The sequence below is a fragment of the Danio rerio genome, chromosome 14 (assembly GCF_052040795.2).
Source record: "Danio rerio strain M-AB ecotype USA chromosome 14, GRCz13ab, whole genome shotgun sequence".
Lineage (NCBI taxonomy): Eukaryota > Metazoa > Chordata > Actinopteri > Cypriniformes > Danionidae > Danio > Danio rerio.
Genome location: NC_141034.1, coordinates 49967438 through 49982500, shown reverse-complemented (window position 1 = coordinate 49982500; position 15063 = coordinate 49967438). Strand labels below are relative to the sequence as shown.

At 34.9% G+C, this 15063-nt stretch overlaps 2 protein-coding genes and 1 long non-coding RNA gene across 6 annotated transcripts in view; 1 reads left to right on the top strand and 2 right to left on the bottom strand.

Annotated features, from left to right (window-relative positions):
- The window catches only part of LOC147840902 (uncharacterized), a 4935-nt gene extending 664 nt beyond the window's left edge, over nt 1-4271 (top strand). Inside the window, exons 2-3 of the long non-coding RNA XR_015508058.1 lie at nt 321-433; nt 476-4271. This is a non-coding gene — a long non-coding RNA (uncharacterized LOC147840902). The remainder of the gene's footprint in view (nt 1-320; nt 434-475) is intronic.
- The window catches only part of rom1b (retinal outer segment membrane protein 1b), a 27592-nt gene extending 19786 nt beyond the window's left edge, over nt 1-7806 (bottom strand). The window contains exons 1-3 of one of the 2 annotated variants that reach the window (XM_087280312.1): nt 7694-7806; nt 4189-4471; nt 2747-2897 (exon numbers count right to left, since the gene is read on the bottom strand). In XM_087280312.1, the coding sequence (XP_087136438.1) occupies nt 2747-2897; nt 4189-4328 (291 nt within the window). In that variant the 5' untranslated portion in view covers nt 4329-4471; nt 7694-7806. 2 annotated transcript variants of the gene reach the window in all.
- si:ch211-276i12.4 overlaps nt 7694-15063 on the bottom strand; it is a 22681-nt gene continuing 15311 nt past the window's right edge. Inside the window, exons 6-8 of one of the 3 annotated variants that reach the window (XM_087282034.1) lie at nt 14812-14919; nt 11772-12291; nt 7694-7806 (exon numbers count right to left, since the gene is read on the bottom strand). In XM_087282034.1, coding sequence (XP_087138160.1) covers nt 7763-7806; nt 11772-12291; nt 14812-14919 — 672 coding nt within the window. In that variant the 3' untranslated portion in view covers nt 7694-7762. Of the gene's footprint in view, nt 7807-10390; nt 12292-14811; nt 14920-15063 lie in introns of those variants that run through there. The other 2 variants (XR_015507864.1, XM_087282033.1) reach the window with 2 other exon arrangements.

The following is a 15063-nucleotide window of genomic DNA, read 5'->3' as shown; positions in this document are numbered from 1 at the left end:
CCATCATTTTTTGTTTCATCCATCCATAATTTTTCCATTCCATCCATCCATCCATCCATCCATCCATCCATAATTTTTGTTCCATTTATCCATCCATCCATCCATCCATCTTTTTGGTTCCATCCATCCATCCATCCATCTATAATTTTTCTGTTTCATTTATCCATCCATCTATAGTTTTTCTGTTCCATTTATCCATCCATCTTTTTTGGTTCCATCCATCCATCAGTCTATTAGTCTTTTCCCATTCTATACATCCATCCATGTTATTAATAGGTTACTCTGGAAATGAGCTGGAAACTGAGCAATGTCTTTATAAGTCAACACCCCACCCCACCACCCCAAAAATCATTAGAATATTAGGTAAAGACGTTGCATAAGGATATTTTGTAAACTTTCCACTGTAAATATATCAACATCTAATTGTTCATTGGTAACCTTTATTGCTAAGCTCTTCATTTATACAATTTTAAAGCAAATTTCATTCATTCATTTTCTTTCAGCTTAGTCCCTTTAATCATCAGGGGTCGCCAAAGTGGAATGAACCGCTATAAATAAAGCAAACTTCTTAATATATATTTTTCTCTAAACCCTCAGATTCCAGATAATCAAATAATTGTCAGCCAGATATGATCATATCTGATTATTTAAATATTTTAATTTTCAAAATTTTATTGAAAATGGAAAATTTTAGACATGTTTTGAGTACCAGTGTAACATATTGTATACACAACTGCCTGTTGATTCATGACTAAATAATGCCTATTTTTTATATTTCTTATAAATATCCCATACCTGTAAAAAGCATTAAGTGAATGTTCTAGAAATTACACATTGTAATGCATTCAATGTTAAACATGCAAGTCTATCCCTTAATAACTTCTCAAAAAGCTCTTTCCAATCACTATCAGGTTTCATTGCAAGGTTTGTTGACTTCATTACAAACACAGGCTCAGGTAATGGTGCACACTATAGACCTTATCTGAGTGCCAATCCTCAGATTATGTGAGATTATTCCTCTCAACAAGACAAAGCTTAGGCCTGTTATACCTGTGTTGACAGTATAAAGGGTAAATGAAAGTAGTATCATACATATAGCACTGGACAAATCATTCATTGTGTGTTATAAATATCAGTTATTAAATAAATGTTACCTAGTAAAACATTGGTTTAGTGTGAAAACAAAGACAGTCCTTACCCATATAGAAATCAAATTACACATGTCATACACATTTATATTTGGCTTTCACATATCCATGGCAAACATACAGTTGAAGTCAGAATTATTAGCCCTCCTGAATTATTAGCCCCCTGTTTATTTTTTCCCCAATTTCTGTTTAATGTAGAGAGGATTTTCTTCAACACATTTCTTAACATAATAGTTTTAATAACTCATTTCTAATAATTGATTTATTTTATCTTTGCCATGATGACAGTAAATAATATTTGACTAGATATTTTTCAAGACACTTCTATTCAGCTTAAAGTGACATTTAAAGGCTTAACTAGGTTAATTAGGTTAACTAGGCAGGTTAGGGTAATTAGGCAAGTTATTGTATAACAATGGTTTGTTCTGTAAACTATCGAAAAAAATTGCTTAAAGAGGCTAATAATTTTGTCCTTAAAATGGTGTTTAAAAAAATTTAAAACTGCTTTTATTCCAGCCGAAATAAAACAAATAAGACTTTCTCCAGAGGAAAAAATATTATCAGACATACTGTAAAAATTTCCTTGCTCTGTTAAACATCATTTGGGAAACATTAAAAAAAATAGAATTAAAGGGTGGCTAATAATTCTGACTTCAACTGTAAATATGAAATATTTTACAATATTGTAAAACGGACCATTGGGAATTACAAATAAGTATATGTTCAAATATATTAGATGTAATTATATGGCCATATATGAACGCATATGTTAAATTATAGCTAATATATATGAACATAGGTACATATTTGTAATTCCAGTGGTGTAAATGAATATGTAAACACCCATTGGCATGTATTGTATGTAAAAAAACAAATATGAACTTGTATATGTAATATGAAAATATTGCCATAAATCATATTTCATATACTCTTGAAAAATAACTTGTTCAAACTACTTATATAAAATAAGTTGAAACAACACAATTCTTGAGATTTTTGGGTGGACACCTTAATAGTTTTCAGTTTAATCCACTTAAATTTGTTCAAATGAAGTTAACTTAAGCTTACTTAATTTTTTGTGTTGGGACAGCATGAAGACATTGAGTTAGCATTATTTTTTATGCATTTAAGTGGATTGAACATAAACCAACCAAGTTGTCCCAACAAAACCTTAAGAATTGTGTTTATTTAGCTCATTTTAAATAAGTAGCTTGAACAAGCAACCAAAAATATGCTTTTTGAGTTTACACTGTAAAAAATCAGGGTTCCACACAAATTAATCTGTGTTGTCCCTACACAAATCGATTAAGTTAACCTAACACTTTTAACAAATTATAATGGATTGAACACAAAAAATTAAGTTGTCCCAGTGAAATCTCAATAATTTTGTTGTTTATGCTCATTTTAATTAAGTAGTTTGAACAAGTTAAAATAAATATTTTTTGAGTGCATCTGGGACTGTTCCTGATAGCAGAGACTGCTGTTCATTATGTTTCCATTCATGGTCTTGATAAACAAACAAATGCATCTACATATAGAGCATCACATTTATTTATTCTAAGGTTCTTTCTTGGCTCACGAATGAAGATTTTCATTACCTCTGATCTGCGATGTAGCTCAGTTTTGAGGAAGACCCCCGTAGCGAAGGTGACAGCACCAGAGAACATGGCCACCCATGAGAGCAGCCAGAGCCCCTGGGCCAAACGCACCCGCTTCTGGAAGGGGAACTTGAGCTTTAACAACACCATGCTGCTCCGGGACAGAGGGAGAAGAGGAATTTAATACAGCTCAGCAAATAATCATTCCTTCTCAGGTAAATTCTCTTATAGGTCTAAGAGTATGGCATATTACTTGATTTTGAAGGCCCTTTTAACACACTTTGTTGATTATAAGTAGGCCCACACAGAATCTACATGCACACAGTCTATTATATGTGTGTAAATATATATTTGTTCAGTTTTTATATTAATTTCAGTAATATTATTGACTAATATGCAAATGTTTATATGATTTATTTGCAATACAGTTTGTAAAGTAATCAAAAAAGTCTTAGTAGATATACTGTACTGTATAAGAGACTTGCTTTGTCAAACAAATCAATTTAAATATTTTTATTCCTTTAAAACCTTTTTAATTTGTTTGTAAAAAATATATATTCTTTGTTGTTTTTATTTATTATACTTGTTTCTTTTATTCTTGTTTATGTAAAGCATTTTGAATTACCGTTGTGTATGAAATGTGCTATATAAATAACTTGCCTTGGCTAATTGGATTTGCATTGTAAACCTTCAATAATAGTTCATGTTTTTTTATTTCATGCTACTAGTTACTAAACTTCGCATCAATCTGCTGATTATTTACTAAATATTTAGCAAAAAAATGTCAGCAGAAACTGTCTGGCCCTGATTAGGATTTACATTGCGACTACATGCCAACTAATTCTTATTAGAGTATTAGTAGATGGGTTATAGGGTTAGCGTAAGTTGATATGTACCTGCAAAGTTTCTTATAGTCATGAGAATATGTTGTTGGGGCAGAATCAGCAGTTATTAAACAGATAGTATGCTAATATTCTAATAAAAATGAGTTGACATATAGTTGCAATGCAACGTATTATCAACAAAGTGTGCAGAAGTATTAGATGCAACATAGTATCACCATCTACAAGGTACTTTTTAAAGGGACAGTTCACCCACAAATGAAAATTCAGTATTTTCTCATCATCTAATTACTTAAAACTTGTTTAAGTTTCTTTTTCTTCTGTTAAACACCAAAGCTGATATTTTGAAGAATGTTAAAAAGTGGCAGCCATTGACTTCTATAGTATTTTTTTTTTTGTTCCTACTATGGATTTCAATGGTTACCAGTTTCCAACATTCTTTAAAATATCAACCTTTGCGCTTATAAAGGTTTTGAACCACTTGTTAATAGCTAGTACATTCTCATTTTTAGGTGAACTATCCCTCTTTAAGACATATTGCAATGCATATGAGATGAAAAAAACTTTAGATTTATATTTGAGTAATTAAATATTAATTACCTTTGAGATAGTTTGAGTGCCCTTTCTTTCAAACCCTGAGCCTTCAATGTGCCTCCTACAGTTTGGCAGCCATTTTGACTAGTGCTTAAAAATATGATATAGAGAATTATGTCTTGAGTGTCATAATCTCCTGTCCTCATGTCTGATCCTATTAGAGCATCTCCACCAATGAGAATCCAGGCCAGTGTCCTCTATAAGCAAACCTGCCCTTGGACCACAAGTCTAGAGGGGGTGGTGGAGGGAGGGGTTCGACTGGAGGTATGCAGTGTAATGGATGGAGAAACTGTGAAAATTAAAGAAACAGTGAAGAGGACAGGTATGGAATGGACTGTTTAACCATGTGAGCCTCTTTTTAACCTCAGTTGTGTATCCAAGAGGGTTTATGTGAAGGGTTTCACAGTGATGTCAAAGAAGAACTACAATACCTGACAAAAGTATTGTCCCCATCCAAGTTTTAGGAACAAAAAATAATAACTTCTAGTTGATCATTTGGTATCAGAAGTGCCTGATATGAAAGCCAAAGGCCTCTAGATTATGCTTATTTTACCAAAATAAAATATGATCATGTCTTGATTTTTAATTAGTTCGACAGTAAGGTCTGACTTTGCTTAGACAAAAGTCTTGTCACTTAACAGAAATAATGTACAGTATAGAACATAAAGTCATGCTGCAGTGGATAAAAATGAATATTGTGTATGACTCCCATGAGCTTGGAGGACTGCATCCATACATCTCTGCAATGACTCAAATCACTTATTAATAAAGTCATCTGGAGGCAAAGAAAGCGTTCATGCAGGACTCCCAGAGCTCATCAAGATTCTTTGGATTCATCTTCAATGCCTCTTACTTCATCTTACCCCTGACAAACTCAATAATGTTTATATCTGGTGACTGGACTGGCCAATCCTGGAGCACCTTGATTCCTTCAGGAATTTTGATGTGGAGGCTGAAGTATGAGAAGGAGCGCTGTCCTGCTGAAGTATGTGCCTTCTCCTGTGGTTTGTAATGTAATGGGTATATGTCTCAATACCTCAGACTGTTGATGTTGACATCCACTCTGCAGATCTCTCGCACACCCCCATACTGAATGTAACCACAAACTATGATTTTTCCTTCACCAAACTTGACTGCTTTCTGTGAGATTCTTGGGTCCATGCAGGTTCCAGTAGGTCTTCTGCAGTATTGTGATGATTGAGACCAACTAGAAGTCAAGTTATTATTTGTTGCTCTTGCAACTGGGATCGACAACAAGACTTTTGCCAGGTAGTAGTGTATTTTAGGTTCCCAAAGAACATTTCAGTTTTCATTAGGATTGTTAAGGATTCATTAAAGGGATAGTTCACCCCAACATTAAAATGTACTCATTCAATCACCCTCAAAGGGTTCCAAACGTGTATGCGTATTTCTTTTTTCTTTTGAACATAAATGAAGATATTGTGAAGAAAGCTAGAAACCTGTAACCACTGACTTCCAAAGTAGCAAAAACAAATACTATGGAAGTTAATGGGTACAGTTATTTTCTTAAAAATGTCTCCTTTTGTGTTTAATAGGAGAATATTTTTTTTTTTAAAATTGAATTGTGAGTATAACAGAATTGTCATTTTTGGGTGAACTGTACCTTTTAGAAGTAATACAGGGTTCTCACTAAGCCAAATCTCAAATTCCCTGCCTTTCACTGCCCAAAAAGTTAAGTTTCTCTAACATTAAAGAACTGGCAGACAAAAACAGAAAATATATCTTTAATCTGTTTATGACAAAGATAAAGCCCAAAAGATGGACTGGATTGAATTGCTTTATTTATTTCAAGGGGTTTGTTAATCTTGTCAAATATAACATTGACTGATTATTAATTAATGATTATTTTACCCCGGCCTAAGACTATATACAGTTGAAGTCAGAATTATTAGCCCCCTTGTTTATTTTTTTTTTTCCTCAAATTTTAGGGAGAGAAGATTTTTTTAAACACATTTCTAAACATTATAGTTTTAATAACTGATTTATTTTATTTTTGCCATGATGACAGTAAATAATATTTGACTAGATATTTTTCAAGACACTTCTATACAGCTTAAAGTGACATTTAAAGGCTTAACTATGTTAATTTGGTTAACTATGCAGGTTAGGGTAATTAGGCAAGTTGTTATATAACAGTTTTTTGTTAGTAGTCTGTAGACTATTGATAAAAATATATATCTTAAAGGTGCTAATAATTTTGTCCTTAAAATGGTGTTTAAAAAATTTAAAACCGCTTTTATTCCAGCTGAAATAAAACAAATAAGACTTTCTCCAGAAGAAAAAATATTATCTGACATACTGTGAAAATTTCCTTGCTCTGTTAAGTGAAGTTTATACATAAAATAATTTCGAGAGGAGCGCGTGCTTATGATTGATAGCAGCTGGTCCTCATTAGCTAATGCATGATTCACCAACCAGATGATTCCTACATCACTATAGTTTAGTTTAGTTTAGTTTAGTTTAGTTTAGTTTAGTTTAGTTTAGTTTAGTTTAGTTTAGTTTAGTTTTGACTTTATTAATCCCCGGAGGGAAATTCACATGTCACAGCAGAGCTCTCCATACTAAAAATAGATAAATAAGTTACATACATATAAAAACAATAATAAGATTACATTTCATACTGCACACCTTGGTTCCAAAAACAATGAGTAAACACTTGTACATATCTAATATCTAATTAAAGTTCAGCACAACTGGTTATACATAACCAGAGTGTCTTACCTTAGTCATCTTTGTCTTGAAGAATCCACCCTTCCACCCTTATTCCTCCCATTTCCTCGTCAGGGCAGCACGGAGGCCCAATGGTTAGCATCATTGCCTCACAGCAAGAATGTCACTGGTTCAGATCTTACCTTGCCAAGTCTGCATTTCTGTGTGGAGTTTGCACATTTTCCCCATGTTTGCGTGGGTTTTCCCCGGACTCTCTCAACATAAGTAAATTGGCAAAATTAAATCGACATCATAGACAAGCGTTGAATCCAGTATTCACACTCTATAGCATTCATAATCTACATCTACTATTATCAATCAGGGGATTTCTTGAGACCTACCTAAACTCATACCCCCCGCTGCCCCTGCAACAGGAGGAGCCCAGGGCTCGAGGATCTCACACGCTCAGGGCTCTCTCCCGGTGTGCCTCCCGGTGCGCTTTATAATCATATATATTTATATATGTATATGTATATATATATATATATATATATATATATATATATATATATATATATATATATATATATATATATATGTGTGTGTGTGTGTGTGTGTGTGTGTGTGTGTGTGTGTGTGTGTGTGTGTGTAGTCATTTATTCATTCATTCATTTTCTTTTCGGCTTAGTCCCTTTATTCATCGGAGTCGCCACAGCAGAATGAACTGGCAACTTATCCAGCATATGTTTTAGCAGCAGATGCCTTGCAAGCCGCAACCCATCACAGGGAAAAACCCATACACACTTATTCACACACATACACTACGGACAATTTAGCTTACCCAATTCACCTATAGCACATATTGGGGACTTGTGGGGGAAACCAGAGCACCCGGAGGAAACCCACGCCATCACGGGGAGAACATACAAACTCCACACAGAAATGCCAACTGTTCTATATAACAAGCAACATAAAATAAACATATCTAAATGATACACAAACATAGAGCAAATTTGCTGACAATACTTTATTAATAAATAAATATACAAGGGTATTCACTAATCAGTTATTTGGCTTATTCGCATGCTAGAAGAAATGATCTAGATTCTGTTTCTTGGAATTATTTACATTTTGTCAGCAGCAGATACACATTTCAGAATAGGAATAAGTAAAACGCTTTCCTAATGCTAGTTTATACAATAAAAAGACACATGAACATTATTTGGTAAACGTAATGTAATTTACATATCAGTCTGCATCAAAAATGAAAATAGTGAATTAGTTCTGGTTCATTTTTAGACATAAAAAATACAAAAAAAAGAAAAAGAAAAAAGAAAAAGAATACGCCTACTAAACATCTGTACAAAAACAATCTTTGTGGTGGGCATTTTTAAGAACGCATAAAGCACTTGACAGATAATATATGAAAAATATATGACAGAGCTACACAGGGGCGCCTGCAGGATTTTATTCTAAGGTATTATAATGATCTAAAATATTATTTTTGATGGTAAATAACCATTTAAGCAATGGCTGTTATTTCTTTCAGTATTCAGCATTGAATACCGAATATGAAAAAAAAAAACATAGCAGGATAAAAAGCATATAAAGCACTATTATATTTAGCAAAATGCTGCTCTTTTTATCTTTGTATCTTTGTATTTTTCTACTTTTATTTTTGCTATTTTTAATAGTTATTGACTTCATAATTAAGCTATAGACAAATTCCTGCTTGACATTTTAGAAAATATTTTGCATAGCTACCCAGTATGTTTTAAAGATCACAGAGAACAAAAAAAACCACAAAAACATGATACATGGCCCTATTAATGTCCAACCAAATTATTTTTTATTTTGTATTGTTTTTTGAGTAAAAACAATATTAACATTTAAGAATCCGTATTTATTTTATTCATTCATTTATTCCTTTGACTTGTCTATTGGTGCATTTATAGGCTATAATTAAAATCAAACAACATTAGCTTGGACAGCTACAGTGCCACTAAAGCTTTCAAACAAAAGTCCAAAATATTAAAGAAAGATTTGACTTTCTCCAGTGACGGTCGACTACATTACAACACGCAGTTATCGTCCTTCAGGTGGTATAGCCGGCATTGAATTACAAAACAAGCCATTTGGGCTTTGAATTAAAAAGTGCAACTATTTTCTCATTGTTCAAAGATTCTGCAAGTTCGTGTTTCATGGATATAAGGTGTATTGGATTGTGAATGTTGATGACTCTGTCGTTATTTGATGCGCAGAAGAAAAAAGTCTTTCAGCAGTGCATGTAGCTGTTGGTAAAGTACTCTCCCGGATCAGAACAAGTTTTTGTGCCACCAAAATACAGCATTGCATGGAACAAACTCACATTCAGTCAGGAAAAGTAAAGGTCTCATTGCCTAGAATGTCAATCAAATTAATCAAGCTCTAGCCATGAATAAAATAATAGGCTATTTTATTATTTTAAGATTTTAGACGACGGGTTAGTAATTATATTATAGATGGTTAATATATTCAGGTCAATGAATTAATAACTTTCATGAATAAAATATGTTCGTAAGAATGAGGTGGGTCAGGGAAAAGCAGCTGTAGGGTATACTGCTTAATATTCAATTTAAATGATGTCATAAATAAATAAATAAACAAATAAATAAGCGGCATTAATTCCCATCCTCTCATGGTAGGTACGCACAGTGCGTACAGCCGTACGGCTGCATTCGCCACTGGAGCTACGTGTTTCTGATGTCTTTTGACATTTGTATTGAACTGCATTGGGCAACAATTTAACTATAACAAGAAAAAAGAGATACATGATCATTCTGTCTTTTTATGGGAATATCTTTTGCCACGTGTTGTGTTTTTGGTGCGTTTGGATGGTTTGGGACCACATTAAGTATATATTGCAGTGGACCCACACCGAAGTACACTTGGAAATGAACTAAGTTTCATTTTTAAGGGGACTTATTTGGTGTACACTAAGGTACAGATAGCATATGGTAGATACAGTAGTTCCCCAAAAAATGAAAATGTCCTCGCCATTTACTCATGCTTAAGTTTTTTTTCTGTCGAACACAAAAGAAAATATTCTAAAGAAAGTTGGAAACCAGCAGCCATTGACATCCATGGAAAAATACAATGGAAGCCAATATGCTTCTCCTTTCAACATTCATAGGAATTTCCAGCCTGATCTCACGAGGAAACATAAGTATTGTACGTTTAGGCAGTTCAGTGGCTAATTCGTACATTTTGGTACAAATGAGTTCAGTGAAATGAGTTCAGTCATACAAAAATGTACAATTTTAAAAAGAAGGCGTGGCAACCAACCCCACCCCTATACTTAATCGTCATTGGGTGATAAGCAAATCGTACAAAAGTGTACGAATTAGATTGTTAGAGGTCATATGAATTAGTCACTAAATCAAAAGGTTTCGAATTGCCGTAAGATTGCGTGGAATATCTTCTTTTGTGTTGAACAGCAGAAAGAAACTCACGCAGGTTTGGGACAAGTGAAGGATGAGCAATGATGACAGAATTTTCATTTTTGGGTGAACTATCTCTTTAATAAATCAATTGCACAAGAGGTGACACAAAACAAAGTGTGAACACTATTGAACTGCAAATAAAACACATACACATAACCAGATGGTAGAGTAAATACAAAGACACTTACATACAACATCTTGTACATCTTGTACAGCAACAACTTACACCAACTAAGAGCCATCAGACCAAGAGTTCTTCGCATACCTATTGCAATATTGGCAATAGGAGATGTATTGAAAGTCTTCCTTTAGTTTTTGCACAGTTTAACATTAAAAAAAACAATTAAAGCTGCATCCAAAATCACATACTTCTCTACTTTATAGTAGTTAAAAGACAGTATGTGAGCCAAGTAGTATGTCCAAATTCATAGTGCTCAAAAAGCAGTAGGTCAGAAGAAGTACCTGAATGACCTCATACTTCCGGTGAGGCTCTTTAGTGTGCATACAATGGACATGCAATGATGCCACAGAAGGGAATTTATGAATGAGAGTGATAGAAAACAATTAAGGAAACGTGCCTCAGTAATGTATTTGCGATTGTCAAAACTGTACACAGCACCCTCTTGTGAAAACAAAATCTGCTACAAAACTTGGCCCCCAGAACATATTTCTCAGTTCTTAAAAGTTTAGCCCTGTGCACATTTTTTTTCCAGTGAGCCTGGGTTGCAATGTAATGTGCGCCTCTAATCACATACTTATGCAACAATATGGTGAACACAAAGACCCAATCCCAATTTTGTTTTTGTACCCTATACCCCTTCCCCATCCCCTTGGCCCTTGAAACAGAGTGTGAAGGGGAAGGGCTTCAAAATTTGCATCTCTATTTCAGGGGTCGCCACAGCAGAATGAACCGCCAAATATTCTGTTTTATGCAGCGGATGCCCTTCCAGCCACAACTGAGTACTGGGAAACATCAATACACACTCATTCACACGCACACACTCATACACTACAGACAATTTAGTTTACTCAATTCACCTAATAGCGCATGTCTTTGGACTGTGAGGGAAACCGGAGCACCCGGAGGAAACCCATGCCAACACAGTGAGAACATGCAAACTCCACACAGAAATGCCAACTGGACAAGTCTGGACTTGAACCAGTGATCTTCTTGTTGTGAGGCGATAATGCTAACCACTGAGCCTCCGTGTCGCCCAGTTGTAATCATGACAAGGTCATCTAATTTGGTAAAGGTTAAACATTGTCTAAAAAATAACACCAAGCTTGTGCACTACACAGTGTGTAGTGTGTCATTTGAGATGCAGCTATACTTAACTAACAGTCATGAGGTAAATTCAACTTTAAGGACGCAGTATGAGATGCAGCTTCACTGTTTTCCATCTGCCAACTTTCTGGTTTCAAAAATATCTTTCTCACCGCCTTCATCATCCGCTGGAGGAGGAATCTGCTTCAAAAACTCATTCAGCAGCCTCTGAGCTGTGAAATAGCTGACATCTGCAGGGTTTCTTTCCTCTCCTCCTGTCTGTCTACTTTGTCTTAGCTCTTCTACATTATAAGGGTTTGGAGGGAAAACGTGGATCTCCGTGTTCACAGCTAACTGATGCACTTGGTGACTTGGACTCTTTGTTTCTGCCATGGTTTTGTGGATTGGCACATCTTCGGCAAAGGAAAAAGGAAGTTGTGAGTCACTTCCTTTAACTGTGAACTCCTCTAGTCCTGCCCATGGATCTTGTTCATGTTTCCATGGCTGAAAAGCAGTGGCTAGCTGTTGTCTGAAACCTGAGCACGACTGTGGCCATTGAAAAGCTTCCCCTTTTGCTGCGGATGCTTGGTTGCTGTCAGGTTGTCCGGTAGATGTTCGAGGACATATAAACTGTTCCAGAGCTTCCTGGGAATCTAGGTGATTTTTCAACAACTCTCTGATCAGTGAGGGAATCTGTGGAGAGGGAGAAAAAGATGTTGTTGCTGTTGTTGAAATACCTCAGTCTACAGGCACAGCTATAAATAAAATAGCTCACCTGTAAATGCGTTTTACATAGCAGGGCCCTAGCGCAGTTTCATTTTACCCTTTTCCACATTTTATTTTTACAGTATGACACTTTTTACAGTACTTTTACTGTTATTTATTAACATTTTACACTACTAGTACAAAACCTTTATTTTTAGTATTTACTATTGAATTGAATAAATTCTACAAAGTCTACATTAACATCTACCACAACCCCAAACCCAACCATCATAGTTATTAATGACTACAACTACCACAACCCTAAACCCAACCATCATAGTTATTAGCTTTTACATTACCGTCTACAACTACCACAACTCTAAATCCAAACTTCATAGTTATTAGTGTTTACATTATTGTGTACAACTACCACAATCCTAAACTCAACCATCATAAATGTTAATATCTACAGATATCACAACCCTAAACCCAACCATCATAGTTATTAACGACTACAACTACCACAACCCTAAACCCAACCATCATAGATATTAACGACTACAACTACCACAACCCTAAACCCAACCATCATAGTTATTAACGACTACAACTACCACAACCCTAAACCCAACCATCATAGAAATTAACGACTACAACTACCACAACCCTAAACCCAACCATCATAAATGTTAATATCTACAGCTATCACAACCCTAAACCCAACCATCATAGTTATTAACGACTACAACTACCACAACCCTAAACCCAACCATCATAGTTATTAACAACTACAACTACCACAACCCTAAACCCAACCATCATAGATATTAACGACTACAACTACCACAACCCTAAACCTAACCATCATAGATATTAATATCTACAGCTATCACAACCCTAAAACCAACCATCATAGTTGTTAATGTCTACAACTACCACAACCCTAAACCCAACCATCATAGATATTAATATCTACAGCTATCACAACCCTAAACCCAACCATCATAGATATTAACGACTACAACTACCACAACCCTAAACCCAACCATCATAGATATTAACGACTACAACTACCACAACCCTAAACCTAACCATCATAGATATTAATATCTACAGCTATCACAACCCTAAAACCAACCATCATAGTTGTTAATGTCTACAACTACCACAACCCTAAACCCAACCATCATAGATATTAATATCTACAGCTATCACAACCCTAAAACCAACCATCATAGATATTAACGACTACAACTACCACAACCCTAAACCCAACTATCATAGATATTAATATCTACAGCTATCACAACCCTAAACCCAACCATCATAGTTGTTAATGTCTACAACTACCACAACCCTAAACCCAACCATCATAGTTATTAGTGTGTACACCTTCCCAAACCCTAAACCCAACCATAATAGTTATTAATGTCTACATTAACGTCTACAACTACCACAACCCTAAACCCAACCATCACAGTTATTAACATCTACATCTTCCCCAACCCTAAACCCAATCATCATAGTTATAAGCTTCTACATTAACGTCTACCTCAACCCTAAACCCAAACATCTAAGTTATTAGCTTCTACATTAACGTCTACAACAACCACAAGCCTAAACCCAACCATCATAGTTAATAATGTCTACACCTACTCCACTCACTGTGCACGTACAGCCTCGAGTTCTGCAGGCTTTTGTACTTGACATGCTCGCCATTGTACTTTTACTTGCAACCACAGGGTGTGACACGGAGTAGGCTAACTGTCATGACAAAACGGATGAAGAAGTCAGTAAGTGGAGTTGCCAAAAGAATAAATATAAAAAATATATTATATGAGATGAATTGGTTATGGATAAATTTGGAGCAAACACATGAAAGCGTTTGCTGAAAATGTTCTCTGGTATGTATTTCTGCCACCTTGCCAACAACATCTTGTTGTAACGTCTTGCTTGGTTCAATGGGATCTCGATAACTGCAAGTTACGCCACCTTCATGTTACGCCCCTGACTTGCAGTCCGCAGCCAGATACACTTGGAGTACTTGCTTGACTACAAATATGCAGTAAGCTACTGTAAAAGTTTTTAAATGAACCACAATGTAATACATGTTACAGTAATAAACTGTAAAGAATGCATGTGGGCGTTTGTGGCCCATGTTTATGGGTTTAACTGGGCGTTTTTGCAGTAAATTACTGTAAATTTGCAGCAAAGTCTAACAGTGTAATTTTGACCTTAACATTACAGATATATATATATATATATATATATATATATATATATATATATATATATATATATATATATATATATATATATATATATATTCCAGTCAAACTAAAATAAAGACTTTCTCCAGAAGAAAATATAGGAAAAAATTCAAATTTCACTGAAAGGCTGATAAATTATCTTCAGTTTCATATCAAATCACTTTTGCTCATTTAATTTGATGCAGACAGTATTCAGGACTTCTCGTCATTGACCCATCTGTCTGCATGTTGCGCTTACATTGATGTTTTCCAGAGAACCGATGGTCTTCTGTGCTGAATCCAGCTGTTTAGTCAGATCCACAATTCTCTGTGTGAGGACCGTCCTTTCAGAGCCCAAGCTGTCTACCTGTCAAAATACGGTAAAAAAAAGAGAAGCTGTAACACAAATAACTGGCAGTGTGTCTGTAGATGTCTTTTCATCTGCATTTTTAACAGCACAGCAGAAGGGAAAGCAGATGCTGTAATCAATAAGACATAAGGTCTGAAAAAC